The sequence below is a fragment of the Eublepharis macularius genome, chromosome 13 (genome assembly GCF_028583425.1).
Source record: "Eublepharis macularius isolate TG4126 chromosome 13, MPM_Emac_v1.0, whole genome shotgun sequence".
NCBI classification, from domain to species: Eukaryota; Metazoa; Chordata; class Lepidosauria; order Squamata; family Eublepharidae; genus Eublepharis; species Eublepharis macularius.
Genome location: NC_072802.1, coordinates 62,563,683 through 62,579,431, shown reverse-complemented (window position 1 = coordinate 62,579,431; position 15,749 = coordinate 62,563,683). Strand labels below are relative to the sequence as shown.

The following is a 15,749-nucleotide window of genomic DNA, read 5'->3' as shown; positions in this document are numbered from 1 at the left end:
GAGTCTTCCTGGGGCACCTCAATACTATGAGAAGCGAGGCCTAGTGCAAAATCCTGTGTATGGGTTTGTGCCCCTTTAGAATTCAGAGGGAAGGCCCCAACCTTCGTACACTCCTCCATAAAAAACAATCCCCTCTGCGTATCAGAGAGCAGAGTTCTAGCAGAGCCTGCTTTCCTGACAAACTTCTTTGCTACATGCAGGGAACTTTTGAATGGAGCAGTGTTCAATCATGGAAGCCCACACCTGCAGTCTGAAGATTTATGGCCCAGGTAGAGTTTTGCACTTCAGTGGCCTTAGATGAGGGTGCCAGTCTCCCATCATTTCTTTGAAAAAAACAATTAAGAGTCCAATAATTCACAACTCTGGCTCTTGTCTTCTTCTGTTATCTGACTTCTTAACACAGTAGTCCTCTTGAACCCAAGTGTCTTGGCAGGGTGCCCCATACTGGTCAAAGGACTCTGGAAGAAATGACATCTTCCCAAACAGAAATCAGTGTCGGCCATGTTTTATCCAGTTTCTGATCATCCATTTTTGCCCCGAGCATCTTTGTACTACTAGTCTCAGCCCAAAATTAGCATCCTTAGACATTTCTACCTCTAGACACCGTCCCGTGTCTCGGCTGATGATCGGACCGTTCTGGAAAGGAGAGAAAGCATACAGAAATCTCACACGTGGCGAATTCATATTAGAAAACAAATTAAGTAATTATTGAAGCTATGCTAAAAAATAAGGGCATTGCAGGATATATGCGCTGCCATGAAATCCATTGGCTATCATTCTAGTATATATTAAAATAAAGAAGCTGGAAAATGAGGTGTACACTTGTTGATAGAGGGCCAAGCTACAAGTGACGAATGACACTTGAACGGCAAGTGGATTGAGTGGAGGGCAAGTGAACAGGGAGAAATACACTTGCTGTTCAAGTGTCATTCGTCACTTGTAGCTTGGCCCATAGACTAAAATCAAAATAGCTCGCAGCTGAAAACAGGTAGTATCCTAAGTGCAGATGTGATGTGGTATTGTTTTATCTTTATTTTTATTCACTTCATTTACACCCTAGCCTTTCCCTTCAGTGAGAACAGCAGCTTACATCGTTCTCCTCCCCTCCATTTTATATTCATAACAACCTTGTGAGGTAGGTTAGGATGAGAGTATGTAACTGGTCCAAGCTCTTCCATTAAACTTCCATGGTAGAGTGGGGATTTGAATCTGGACCCCCCCTCCCCAGATATTAGTCTGACACTCTAAACTACTACACTGTGGCCATTTTCACACATCGTGCAAAACTCACAGAACCATGGTGTCTTCATGGTGCAATTTCTGATGTCATCGCGCCACAAAATGGAATCAGGATGGGAAATTGCGCCATGAAGACGGCGTCATTCCATGAGTTTTGCGCAATTTGGTGCGAGGGTAAAGACGTGTGAAAGTGGCCTGTGTTGGCTTTCAACCACTTCACTGTTTTATTATGTTATGGTGTATCATCCCCCATAACATTTAGAGAAGGGAGAGAACAGCCAGGAGGGAATATTCTCTACCTTGCTTTGTTCTCTGCCAGATTCGTTTGTTTTGGCCATGCAGTTCTTTACCCTGTTTATATGCAATTAATATGGTTGAGGGACATGGGAAGCAGGAGACTCCATGGGGATTCCTAGAACCGACCAGTCCCAAATGGAAAGTGACCCTGCCCCCTTTAGGACGAAGAGTATAAACAGCAGTCGATACTGTAGCTTTCTGTCCTACAGGCCCCCACCTGATGGAACAGCTTGCTTGACGTGGAAAGAAATGTTCTCACTCTCCTATTGGTTTGTAGAATGTCTAAGACAGAAATGTTCAGGGAATTGAGATGTAGTAAAATGGAATTTGGCAGGAAGGGCATTCTCTGCTTAGGTGATAAGGTTTCACTCTATCAGAGAACTCTCTATCAGAGGATATGCATACCCGCCAGGATCTTTTATCGTTCTGGTGGGCCTGCAAGATTGAGATGTTCTGCCAGGCATATGGTTGAGGCTGGATCAACAGTCATCTGGAAAGTCTCCCAACCGGCCTCCTGGTAGGGGGGCTATGAGATCATCTGCCCCCCCAATATGAGTTACAGCTTGATCATATGAAGGGCTGGCCTACCCACTGAGACCGGCAAGGCAGCCGCCTCAGGGCGCTAAGGTGCCAGAGGGGCACCGGCCCGGGGGCAGGAGCATGCGCCACGGAGCTGCCACCACCATCACCAGCTAGGAGCGTGTGCTGGTGGTGGCAGTGTGGGGCAGCTGAGCAGGAAGCCTCCCATTCAGTTGCTCTGGCAGCCAGGGCAGCCGGCTACTCCTGGCCCGCAGAACAACTGAATGGGAGGGCTGGAAGGCCCCCCCATGCATGCACCCAGTCCCTGTGTGATGTCACACGCAGTGATGTCATCATGCAGTCCAGTGCACGCATGCGCGCGCGCGCGCACACACACACACAGAGGCAGCCCTTAAGCTGCCTCAAGTGCTGGTGACGCTGGAGCCGGCCCTGATCATATGGCTCCCCAAATGAGTTACCGCCTGATCGAAAAGGCTTGTCCCCCCTCTTTTTACCCACCCCTTTGTGTTTTACTGGTGTGTGTGTGGGGTTTTTTTTTTTTTGCAAGGCTGCTGTTTGGGGGTGGTGTCAATGGGAATTCCGCTGTTTTATTGATGTTTTTAAATGTAAATTATGTTTTATTGTTGTAACCTGCCCTGAGCCCGCTTGCTGGGAGGGCAGGATAAAAGTCCAAGAAAGAAAGAAAGAAAGAAAGAAAGAAAGAAAGAAAGAAAGAAAGAAAGAAAGAAAGAAAGAAAGAAAGAAAGAAAAATTGACTGCCTGTGAAAATGTTTACTAGAACAAAAAGTGGAAACCCACAATTGCAGGGAAAATATAAGTAACCCAATAGAATTTTTTTTTTGGAATTTAATGACTAGTAAAGTGCTAGTGCTCTAATACAGTCTATAAATACTTGAGAGTGACATCACTCTCAACTATTTATAGACTGTATTTCTGTCACTTTGCAGCTTTGAGCATTTTTGCCTGGTGGCCATACAAAAATTTCTTGTTGTTGGTTGTTGGGGGTTTTCCGGGCTGTATTGCCGTGGTCTTGGCATTGTAGTTCCTGACGTTTCGCCAGCAGCTGTGGCTGGCATCTTCAGAGGTGTAGCACCAAAAGACAGAGATCTCTCAGTGTCACAGTGTGGAAAAGATGTAGGTCATTTGTATCTACTCAGGAGGGGTGGGGTTGAGCTGAGTCATTCTGTAAGAGTTTCCCAGGGTGTGGAATGCTAATGGCGGGAGGCTTCACTGTATCCTGAGGCGGTTCTTTTGCATATGGATTGGTGCTTGATGTGCTAATCTTCTCTGCAGGGCTATTGTCGGGTGTGGAGTGTTTTGTTGGCCTGGTGTTTTTCAGAACTGGAGCCCATGCTCTGTTCATTCTTAAGGTTTCTTCTTTCCTGTTGAAGTTTTGCTTATGCTTGTGAATTTCAATGGCTTCCCTGTGCAGTCTGACGAAGTAGTTGGAAGTGTTGTCCAGTATTTTGGTGTCCTGGAATAAGATACTGTGCCCTGTTTGAGTTAGGCTATGTTCAGCCACTGCTGATTTTTCAGGCTGTCCAAGTCTGCAGTGTCTTTCATGTTCTTTTATTCTTGTCTGGATGCTACGCTTTGTGGTCCCGATGTAAACTTGTCCACAGCTGCAGGGTATACGGTATACTCCTGCAGAGGTGAGGGGATCTCTGCTGTCTTTTGCTGATCGTAGCATCTGTTGTATTTTTCGGGTGGGTCTGAATACTGCTTGAAGGTTATGCTTTTTCATAAGCTTTCCCATCTGATCAGTAATTCCTTTGATATATGGCAAAAACACTTTTCCTGTGGGAGACTGTTTTTCTTTGGTTGTTTGATTCATCCTGGGTTTGATTGCTCTTCGGATTTCATTTCTGGAGTAGCCATTTGCCTGAAGTGCGTGGTTTAGATGATTAATTTCCTCATTGAGAAAGCGCGGCTCACATATCCGTCTTGCACGATCCACTATTGTTTTCATTATGCCTCTTTTCTGTCGGGGGTGGTGATTGGAGTTTTTGTGTAAGTACCGATCAGTGTGAGTTGGTTTCCTGTAGACCTTGTGACCTAACTGAAAGTTTGCTTTGCGGATGACCAAGGTATCCAGGAATGAGAGTTTTCCCTCACTTTCTTTCTCCATTGTGAATTGTATGTTCAGGTGGATGTTGTTGAGATGATTCAAAAACTCCATCAATTCTTCCTCCCCATGGCTCCAAATGATGAATGTATCATCCACAAACCGGAACCATACACTGGGTTTGTGGGGTGCTGATTCTAGAGCTGTTTTTTCAAAATGTTCCATGTAGAAGTTTGCTATAACTGGGCTGAGTGGGCTCCCCATGGCCACCCCATCCATCTGTTCATAGAATTCGTTGTCCCATTGGAAGTAACTGGTTGTCAGACAATGATGGAATAAGGCTGTTACATCCTCTGGGAAAACCCGATTAATCAGTGCAATAGTGTCTTTTACTGGAACCTTGGTAAACAGGGATACAACATCAAAACTGACAAGTATGTCTTGTGGATTGAGTTTCAGAGAACTGATTTTGTTGATGAAATCTGCTGAATCTTTGATGTAAGACGAGGTTTTCCCGATGTGGTCCTGCAGGAGATCTGCCAGATGTCTAGCTAATTCATATGTCGGTGAACCAATGGCACTCACAATGGGTCGGAGTGGGACTGAATCTTTATGTATTTTGGGGAGTCCATATAGTCTAGGTGGCTGTGCTTCTGTCTTGCATAGTTTGCTGTGCGTGTCGGGATGTAGTGAGGAATTCTTGATCAGCGCATTTGTTAGCCTGGTGATTTTGCAAGTGGGATCTCGTTTTAGTTTTTTGTAGGTGGAGGGGTCCAGGAGTTCCTTAATCTTCTTTTTGTATTCCTCCGTTTTCATGATCACTGTAGCATTGCCTTTATCAGCTGGTAGAATGATGATGTCTGGATCTGCATTGAGGGTCTTGATGGCATTTCTCTCCTTGCGTGTTATATTGCTGGTGGGAAGCTTTGCCTTTCGTAGAATCCTGGCTGTCTCTCCTCTTATTTCCTCAGCTTCCTCTTCAGGTAGATGACGGATGGCAGCTTCTACATTTGCAATGATGTCTTCCACAGGAATTCTGGTGGGGGTGACTGCAAAGTTTCCTCCCTTTGCCAAGATGGAGGTTTCTTCTGGTGAGAGTTGACGGTCTGTCAGATTGATGACAATGCGTGCATTGTCGAGCATTGGGCTTGTCTGTATTTTTTCCTGTAGTTTGTTAAACTTCTGCTTCTGTCTGGATGTGTGGTTGGTTCTTGTTGTTGTTTACATCTTGTTTATAGGCATAGTCTGTATTTATGATATATTTATTCATACATGTTATTTAACTTATTAGAGCACTAGCCAATTTACTGTTCATTAAATTCCAATTTTTTTTTCTATTGGGTTACTTATATTTTCTCTCCAGTTGGGAGTTCCCACTTTTTGTTCTAGTTTCATTTGGAGGGGTCTCTGTTTTTGCATCCTGTGAAAATGTTTAGTCACTTTTTAGTCTCCCCCCCCCCCCCGTTTTTCCTGCATTGCATACCAGATGTATTATACCGTTTGTACTTCAGCACAACTCTATTTCAGTTCATTGGATCATTGTTCTCTAACTGTGAAATCTACTTCATGCGCTGTTATCACACTGCTTCTATTTCATTGTTCTTTAATCTGTGCAATTCACTGTCACTGCATTGTTCATTCTACGTATGTACTATAACTTCCTTTCTTTTTTTGGTATCATCTTTTATAGCTTGGTAAGTTGCCTTAAGTTCTTATGGGGAAAGCAGACAAGAAATAAAATAGTATTTATTTATTTATTTATTTGCTTGCTTGCTTATTTATATCCCACTTTTCTCTCTGTGAAGTGACGTCATAATGCACGCCATGCGATGATGTCATTTCTGGGAGCGACGCCACGCACGTGGGAGAAAGGCCCCTCCCTGCGCAGGGCAGAAAATAAACTTGGCCCTCGGCGGAAAAAAGGTCCCCCACCCCTGGCATAAAGCATGGCTCCCCAAGAAAACCTGCATGTAGCTCACAAGCCCCGTCTGCCTGTCTGTCTATCTGGCTATCCATCTATCCATCCATCTGTCCATGCACACACCCACACATACTTTAGTCTGCTTACATTACCTGGGTGAAGTCCCACAGCCTCTGTGCAGGCCTCAAAGTGTCTTCACATTTTTTTAGTGTGGGCGTTCTTCCTTTCCCGTCATCGACAAGGCATTTTGAGTCAGGCAGAAATGCTGTAGATCCCAGGGGGCCTAATTGCAGGAGTCCTTCAGTGCTGTAACGAACAAGCTAAAACCACAAAATACAGAAAATGAAGACAGGTACGCGGCAATCGATTTCTAACACAAAAGATGCCATAGTTCAAGCTTGGCAGGCGGTCTTCATTGCTGTCTTTATTTAAAAGGGTTTTTTGGCTGCTCCCACCATTAAAAATGTTCAGGGACGCTCTTTGCCCCCAGTAAATAGCCAGTCTCTAACCGTTCCCTGTCAGCAATATTAGGACATTGTACAGTTACTCTTGGACTCAGCATGCAAACTTGGGGGGGGGGCTATTTTTCCTTTGACTTTAGAAGCAGACTGTATTTGTCTGATGCCTGTCTTTGTGTGATCAGGAAGCTGCATACTCCTCTTTCTCTATCTGTCGCTTTGCTCTATCTCTCCTGCCTGTCTTGCAAGAAGCAAGATGGAAGCCTGCAAGCTTGCAAGAGGTGCACCCATACTCCCACTCACCCTTTGTCCCAACTAACAAAATTAAGCAATCAATATGCAGGTTATAGCCAGAGTGGAATCCATCTCAAGGGAAACTGATATTAATGAAAGACTGCCATACAATTTCCTGCGAAGGGTTCAGTGAGAGGCGATTGGTAATTATTTTAATTACTCTTTTAATAAACAAACATTGCTGGGGGACCCCCTCAAAAATCCATTTGCGTCACATTCCGTTCCATTTGCAGAAACAGAGGTGGGGTGGAATAGGAAGTACTGATATAAATCCCAACAGCAAAATGTGCTTCATAACAATTTTGGTACTTCTCTGATTGTGTTTTATTTATTTCATTTTATAATCCACCTTTCTCACTGAGACTCAGGGTGGATTACATAGGTAAAGGTAAAGGTAGCCCCCTGTGCAAGCACCGAGTCATTTCTGACCCATGGGGAGATGTTGCATCACGACGTTTTCTTGGCAGACTTTTTGTTACGGGGTGGTTTGCCATTGCCTTCCCCAGTCATCTACATGTTACCCCCAGGAAACTGGGGACTCATTTTACCAACCTCAGAAGGATGGAAGGCTGAGTCAGCCTTGAGCCGGCTACCTGAACCCGGCTTCCGCCAGGATCGAACTCAGGTTGTGAGCAGAGCTTGGGCCGCAGTTCTGCCGCTTACCACTCTGCACCATGGAACTCTTGCAGATTACATAGTGTGAGGTTAGTACAGTCAGTTCCAAGGACGTTTCAATAAATAACACTATAGGATAAATAAATGCAAGTTTACAATTGGACCCTGCACTGAACCACGCCTCTCTTGTAGGTTGCCTGCCACCCCAAACCACGATGCTCTCCAAGCATCCTATCTAGCTGGATCTTTATTGTGGATCTTGTTTTTTAAAGGAAGCTAAAAATGAGAAGGTTTCCACATGCCGCTAGTCGTAAGCGGTAATGACTTAACACAACCAGCACATAATATGCTAATATTTCCTGTCGGAGTCTAATGCCCTTTGGAATTCCTTCTTTGTTCTCCTTTTCAAATGCCTAGATTGCTTGTCAGAAGCTGTTCTTAATAAAGAGGCCATCTGCAGAGCAAACTCTCTGCCACAGGAGGCAGGGAAATTGAACTTGCCACGGGGATGTGAGAATTTTTATATCCACAGCGCTGGAGACTTGGGGGGGGGGGAGGGGGATAAAACGATGCAGATGGGGTGAACGCAGCAGCATCCCTGTGAAGGCAAGGCTTCTCAAACTTCTTGAACTTGGACCCCGCACTGAACTCCGGCTCTGTCGTAGGTCGCCTGCCACCCCAAACCAAGAACGAAATTTGTACAGTACTTTTTATCAGCACCAATGAAATTGATACCAAACACTGTGCAAGCTTTTGAGCTAACCAGAAGTATTCACTGGGCCAGATGTTAGAACACTGAAAGAGACAGAAGAGAAGAACACAGATTTTTCAGGCCATGATGTTAAGGTCTGACCTTGCACACATCTTCCATGGGATGTAAACAGGTAACTGTATGTGTGTGCAGGGCTCATTTCGAGGGGGAACATGCAGGAACGCAGTTCCAGCAGTTCACCAAAGAGGTCACATGTCAGGTGGTCCTGCCAACCTGATTCTCGGCCATTTTGGGCCCGTTTCAACCTGGATTGGGGCCAAAATGGCCTGAATCGGGCCTCTGACGGGTGGTGGATCACTCCCCCACTCATCAGCGGCCTGATCCTGACCATTTTGGGCCCAATTTTGGCCCTGAATGGCCAGGATTGGGTCCAAAACAGCCAGGATAGGTGATGTCAGGGGGCATGGCATATGCAAATCAGTTATGCTAATGACACACTTCTGGTGATGGCAAGGGGTATGGCATATGCTAATGAGTTATACTAATGAGTCATGCTAATGAGTTCCTCCAATTCTTTTTCTACGAAATGACCCCTGTGTGTGTGTGTAAAGTGCTGTCAAGTTGCAGCCAATTCATGACAACCATTCGTGGTTTTCAAGGCAAGAGACGAACAGAGGTGGTTTGCCATTGCTTGCCTCTGTGAGGCAACCCTGGACTTCTTTTGTGTAAGTCCTAACCGGGGTTGAACATACTTCACTTCAGAGATCTGATGGGAATGGACTACCCTAACTTTATTGTTGATAGGGTTGCCAACCTCCAGGTGGAGCCTGGAGTTCTCCCGGAATTGCAGCTGATCTGCAGAGTACAGAGATAACTTCCACTGGAGAGAACAGCAGTTTTAGAGGATGGGCTCTATGGAATTGGGAGGGTACACGGCTCTGTGGTAGAGCATGTCCTTGGCATGCAGAAGGCCCCAGGTTCAACCCCCAGAATCTCCAGTTAAAGGGATCAGGCAATAAAGAATGTGAAAGATCTCTACCTCCTGCTGCCGGTCTGTGTAGACAATACCGATCATGATGGACCAACGGCCTGATTCAATATAAGGCAGCTTCATGTGTTCCTATGAATGACACCCTCCCTAGGTTCCCTCCCCTCCTCAAAATTTTACTCTCCCCAGGCATAGCCCCCCCAAATCTCCAGGAATTTCCCAACGTGGGGTTGGCCTCTCTAATTGCTAGGGTGTTGAGCTACAGCATGTTTTCGCCAAAGCTGTTTCCAATCCACGCCCTCCATTCTTTGTTGTTTATTTGTAATACAGAAACCACCTCAAGTCCTTCCAAAATCATCTCAAATGCTTACTGGGGTTGCACGCTCTGGGTGGAGACGTGTCTGGATATTTGGGGGTAGAACCTGAGGAGGATAAGGTGTGGGGCTGGGAGGGACCTCAGCAGGTCATAAAGCCGTAATGTCCATCCTCCAAAGCAGTCATTTCCTCCAGGGGAACTGATTTCTGGAGTCTGGAGATCAGTTGTAATTCTGGGAGATCTCCAAGCCTCCCTGCAGAGTGGAAAACCTACTGCCCATCCAGCAACAGCCCCCTCTTGCAAAATTAAGCCTGTGCAATCTTCCCTTCATGAATGGGTTGGCTACACGTGTGGCTGAAAATATCTGCAAATGCATGGTGTTTCCTCCTCAAAGGGGCGTGATACATCAATCCCCTAGACATGGACTCCAGATTTGTTTGTTTCTGTGCTAGTTTCCCTTTTGGCCAACATTATGTATCACTGTGACATGTGATGTCACTTCCTTCCTTAGCCTTGTGACATGTGATATCACTTCCTTCCTCAGCCTTGTGACATGTGATGCCACTTCCTTCCTCAGCCCTGTACAGGAGCTGAGTGTGTGTAAAGATCGAAAGCATCTTTTGACCTGAGTATGCTATCAATCACATTTTTGTGACTGAGATTTGAATATGCTGTCTATCACATTTTTATCATGCCCTTCTTTGAAGGAGCTCAGGGTGGCCTATGTGAATATCCTCCCCTTTACCTGCACAACCACTGTAGGTTAGCCTATGAACATGTGACTGACTCAAGGGCTTGATCAAGTGGAGCACAAGTGAATGGCAAGTGAACAGGGAGGGATACACGTGAGTCTGTTCACTTGCCAGGCAAGTGTAATTCGTCACTTCTAGCTTGGCTCTGAGTTTCAGAGCAAAACGGAGTCTCCCAGATCACAGATCAAGATGGGTAGCCATGTTAGTCTGTCTGTAGCAGTAGAAAAGAGCAATCTATAAGACTAACAAAATTTGTGGTAGGGTATGAGCTTTTGTGAGCCCCAGCTTCAGTTCACAGTCTCTGATGCCCACTATGCGAGACTGCCATCCCATCTCAATCCAAAGTAAGAAAAAGTGATCCCATGAGCCACTGTTGTTTCATTCCAATCAAAGCTCCTAGTTTTGGAGAGGGCTATTCTATTTCTATGTGGAGTTTTAGGGTATAGAATCTGGGACGTGCAGTTTCCTCTTCTGAGAGTAGTGCTTAATACTCATCTCTGTTTGCCGTTTGGGGGGGACCACCTCCCTCCTTCTGCAAACATATTCTGCACAAAATACTGAGCTTCATCAGGAGGTGGCTTTTTTTTCCTTTTGAAATCTCAACTGAACCTTTTGCAGATAGCCAAGTTAATTAATGATCACACAGCTGGAAAGCTGCTATCATCTCACCACAGTTTACAAAATTAATTTGGTGCGATGGCTTTGGCCGCACCAACTTCACTCAACAATGTTCAGGAAGAGAGGAAAAAAGAGGTTGACAGCTAGCAGGAGATGATAGGAAAGCACGGATACATGCTTCAGTCCAGCTTGTATCCCGCAAGCAGAGAGATGTACCTGCCTGCCACTGCAGATTCCCACCTCCGCCAAGCTGTACCAATTAAAAGAGTTCAACAATCTGGTCTAGTGACTTGTCTTGCTCTATGCTGAGTACTGGGCTCTGGTACAAAATAAGCCGTGACTTTTTTTTTAAAGTCCCCTTTCCAGAGGATTTTGATAATCTGGCCCTATGTTCATGGTGTGATAATTTTCTCTTGCGACTTCATTGCCTCTGTTGGTACTGCTAGCATGTATAATTTGCTTGCTGTGTGTGTTATCATGCTCTCACTGAATTGATTTCTACTTTTGTAATACCATTTTCTGCATACACTATGCTTTGTTTCAGATTTCTGTAATCCTAGTCTTATAACATTCCTTATAAAATGTCTCACCCTATTGATTTTGCTGAGTCTCAGTGAGAATGATGGACTGTAAATATAGCAAATAAATAAATAAAGCACAATAAAGTGATATTTGCAGCAGTAACAGTCTTACACACTTACCTTACCTCAATTGTCTCCCCAGTGCTGCCTCCCCCCAACTGGGCATTATTTTAAACAATACTTGCAGGACTGCAAAGCCCTCAGTGACATGTGATGTCACTTCCTTCCTCAGCCCTGTGACATGTGATGTCACTTCCTTCCTCAGCCCTGTACAGGAGCTGAGTATGCTATTAATCACATTTTTATCCTTCCCTTCTTTGAAGGTGCTCAGGGTGGGAGCTCCAACCCTGAGCTCCCATTGCCTGCCACCATTTGGAGTAGCAACAAGAGAACTCCCTGGAATCTGATGCACAATGACATCACTTCCAGGAAAAATCTGGAAGTGATGTGATAGCTCTAGGAATCACTGAAAACTCTATGGTTTTCCTTCTAAGTTTTTGACAGAAATGTCTTATGGGTTTTCTCATGCTCAGAACACTGCCCCTCCACCATGTCTTCACCCTCAGCCTCCTGCCAGTCACCTGGCTTGGCCTGGCAACTGTAGGTTGTTGCTATATATAGGGTCTGCTGTACTAGACAAATGCACATCCAGGTATGCTAGACTTGGGTTGGCTCCCACAGGTGATATGAGGCTTTTAGTATCAATCTACCTAATCCTGACTATGTGACATGCCAGAAGCACAGAACAAAAGCTAGAAATATGTGCACAGCCAGTTACTCTCCAGCCTGAGTTGTCAGAGTTGGGTACCAGGAAATAAGGATTGTCCCTGGAAAAGAGGGAGAGTTGGAGTGGATGAATCTCCAGGAGACAGAAAGTAGATAACGCTATGCCTTTACTCAGCTTGGTGTTACAATGTGACCTTTTCAAACAATCAGAGCCTCTTGATATTTGTCATTCTGCGGTGCAGAAAGAAAGCAAAACAAAATGTAGCGGAATCTTTGTTTGAAAAGAACAGGAGAGGAAGGTAGGAAGTCTCCCAGAATTACAACTTCTCTCCAGATTACAGAGATCATCAGTTCCCCTAGAGAAAACTGCTCCCTTAGAGGTTAACCTCATGCCACTATACCCTGTTGAGGTTACTCCTGTACCCAAACCCTTCCCTCCCCAGGTTCTACTCTCAAATCTCTAGGACTTCCTCAACCGAGTTGGCTACCCCGGGTTAAGAATGTATCCCTAAAATACAGACCATCTCAAACCATTGACCCCCGTTATGCTCATTTAGCACGATGTAGGGTACAGAAAATTGCACATGACTCGTTCTGTTCGTCAAAAAGAAAATAGCAGAAGTAATTGGATACTAGGTGAACGCTGTCAGCATCTCATTAAACAGGATTGTTTGCAAAAGCCTCGTTTGAGTCTAATTAAGCGGCTCGGATTCCTGTCCCCCACCCCTTGCGTGCATTTATCAGAAATGAAACAAAAGAGTTTATCCGAAATGGGCATTTTGATGGGACCGTAGGAGCATCCACAAGGAACAAAGGACAGTTCTAGTTTGCAAATGTTTCCAGACCTTCAGTCTTAACATTCCAAGCAGCATTCCAATCCTAAACCAATAACGTATCCGGCTAAACTGCAGGTAATTGTCTGATGGGTGATAAGGTCAGGATTATTTATGCATGAACGCATGAGTGACAGTTCATTAATGTGCTTCCAATTTGGACGGGCGCATCAGAAAGCAGTAAAACGACATTAAAGGCTTCCTGCCGGGGCGGAAGACCATCTGGGATTTTGACACTATGTGACTTTCATTAAAAAACAAGGCAGAGCAAGAGAAGCATGATCCGAGGAGATTCGCTTTTAAAACTTCAAGCCTTACGAAGTAAAAAAAAAAAATTGAATCGTTCGGGCTAAACACAGATGAAATTTTCGGGCAAAGAAATCCTCACCGTTAAATAAATTACTTAAAATTCAGGCCCTGAATTAGAAACCCAGGCTAAAATCCTTACTGATTCTGACAGGATTAAAAGTGCGAATTTCATACTGGGACAAAGAAACAGCATTTTTTGCGAACAAAGATCTGAATTATTATTTGGAGCAGAGAAAAAGGAGAAAAACGCTGACTTTTCAGCCGGGCTTCAATGGACAGGACCTTAGAAGTGCTTACTGTTGACCAGCCGGAGTGATTACTACTTGGATCTGGCTGGCAGCAATGGCAGATGATTCCAGGGTTGGATCTATGGTTGCCAGTGCCCAGGGCAACCCAAGTCTGGCCCCTTGTGCATGCACGCAGTGCACGCACGTGCTCCCGGCGCTGTGTGATGATGACATTTCCGTGACATCATTATGCAGGGCGGAGCGTGCTGCCCGCACGGCAAGCTGGGTACTCCGGCATGCGGTGGAGTTGGCAGAGGCAGCGCAGGGGGCTGGGAAGCCGCCCGCGCCATTCGCCTGCCCCATAGGACAGGGGGTGCATGGCAAGCTGGCCGCCCCCTGTCCTGCGGGGCAGGCGAAAGGCAGCGCGGGGGGCTGGGAGGCTGCCCACACTGCCACCCGCTTGCTCCTGGTGGCTGGCAGCTGCGCCCAGCGCCCCCTCTTTGGTGGCGCTGGGGGCAGACTACCCCCCTGCCCCCCCTCAATCTGGCCCTGGATGATTCTTAAAACAAGGTGACACCATTGGATTTGGCTTTAACTGACTATTACCTTCGGGTAATATATTGACACTGTTAATATAGACCCTGTATGGTGCATCTGTGACATGCTTTGCAGGCAAAACAATCCCTTGTCTGGCATTTGATATGCTTTTTTGGATGGACTTGAGGTGTTTTCTGTATTTCAGTGAGAGAACAAAGAATGAAGGACATGGACAGGATGCAGCTTCCTAGAGATGGGACCACAGTGTGGCTCAAAACCCCAGCAATGAAATTCAGCTAATTGCCTGCTTGCAGCTCTCTCAGGATGCCTGCAAGATCAGACCTTGACACTCCAGCCTGAAAAATCTGTTGTTGCAGGTGAGGCTGCATGGTGACTGGGTCCAGTTGCATGGTGGCCTGGCCACTGACCTCAGGCCAAGTTGTATAGCCAAGTTTTTGGTAGTTGCTTGCTGCTGGGCCTGTCCTTAATGAGTCATCAGGGGACTGCGGAATGGCAACTGATAACAAAGCTCAAGACAACGCATCCACCTAGATTGAATCAAGACCTCGGTTTCCTGTCTCATTGCCAATGCTGATTTCTCAACCCCTATTACCCCTCTGCGTATCCCACCCGATCCAATCATGCCTGCTATTGTCATTTACCTGCTATTGTCATTGGCATCTGAAATCACTCTGCCTTCCAAGATATAAAGACCGATGGACTCACATTCTAGCTTTATCTGAAGAAGTGAAGCTGTGACTCACAAAAGCTCATACCCTACCACAAATTTTGTTAGTCTTATAGAGGTGCTACTGGACTCTTATTCTTTTTTACTGCCACAGACAGACTAACACAGTTAACAACAACAACAAGATTTGATTTATATACTGCCCTTCAGGATGACTAAAACCCACTTTACAAAGTATGTCATTATTACAAAGTATGTCATTATTATCCCTACAACAATAATCACCCTGTGAGGTGGGCGGGGCTGAGAAAGCTCCTAGAAGCAGTGACTGACCCAAGGTCACCCAGCTGGCTTCAAGTGGAGGCATGAGGAATCAAACCTGGTTCTCCAGGTTAGCGTCCCATGCTCTTAACCACTACACCAAACTGGCTTTCCCGTACAAAGGGTGTTTTGTTGTGGGGATAATATAGCATACTTTGTAAACCGCTCATAGTGGGTGTTAAGTTGTCCTGAAACTAGGATGGAGAGCATAACGTGCCCTCACGGTGGTGAGACAAAAGGGAGGAAGAGAGGAGTTAGTAGGAAGGAAGGAACTCCTAAGAGCGGCATTCTGGGTAAACAAAGAGACAGCAGCACAGCAGACAAGAAGAAAGGTACAGGAACTGACCTTGCTAACTCTACTGCCCCCTCTGATGGGCTTGTGTAAATCTGTACAAAGGAACATTGCACAGTCCTTCATTTCCGGTAGACAGCACCAGAAAGTCAGATCAGAGCAACAGCAATACTTCCTGCCCTCAGGATGTGAGCCAGTTTGGTGTAGTGGTTAAGAGCGGCAGGACTCTAATCTGGAGAGCCGGGTTTGATTCCCCACTCCTCCACTTGAAGCCAGGTGGTGACCTTGGGTCAGTCACAGCTTCTTGGAGCTCTCTCAGCCCCACCCACCTCACAGGGTGTTTTGTTGCGGGGATAATAATGACATACTTTGTAAACCACGCTGAGTGGCATTAAGTTGTCCTGAAGGGCGGTATATACA

The 15,749-nt window shown here is 45.7% G+C and overlaps 1 protein-coding gene across 1 annotated transcript in view; it reads right to left on the bottom strand.

The window, feature by feature from the left end:
- Nucleotides 1-489: 489 nt before the first annotated feature.
- The window catches only part of GALNT9 (polypeptide N-acetylgalactosaminyltransferase 9), a 246,630-nt gene continuing 231,370 nt past the window's right edge, over nt 490-15,749 (bottom strand). Inside the window, exons 10-11 of the mRNA XM_054996830.1 lie at nt 6,215-6,382; nt 490-636 (exon numbers count right to left, since the gene is read on the bottom strand). Coding sequence (XP_054852805.1) covers nt 490-636; nt 6,215-6,382 — 315 coding nt within the window. The remainder of the gene's footprint in view (nt 637-6,214; nt 6,383-15,749) is intronic.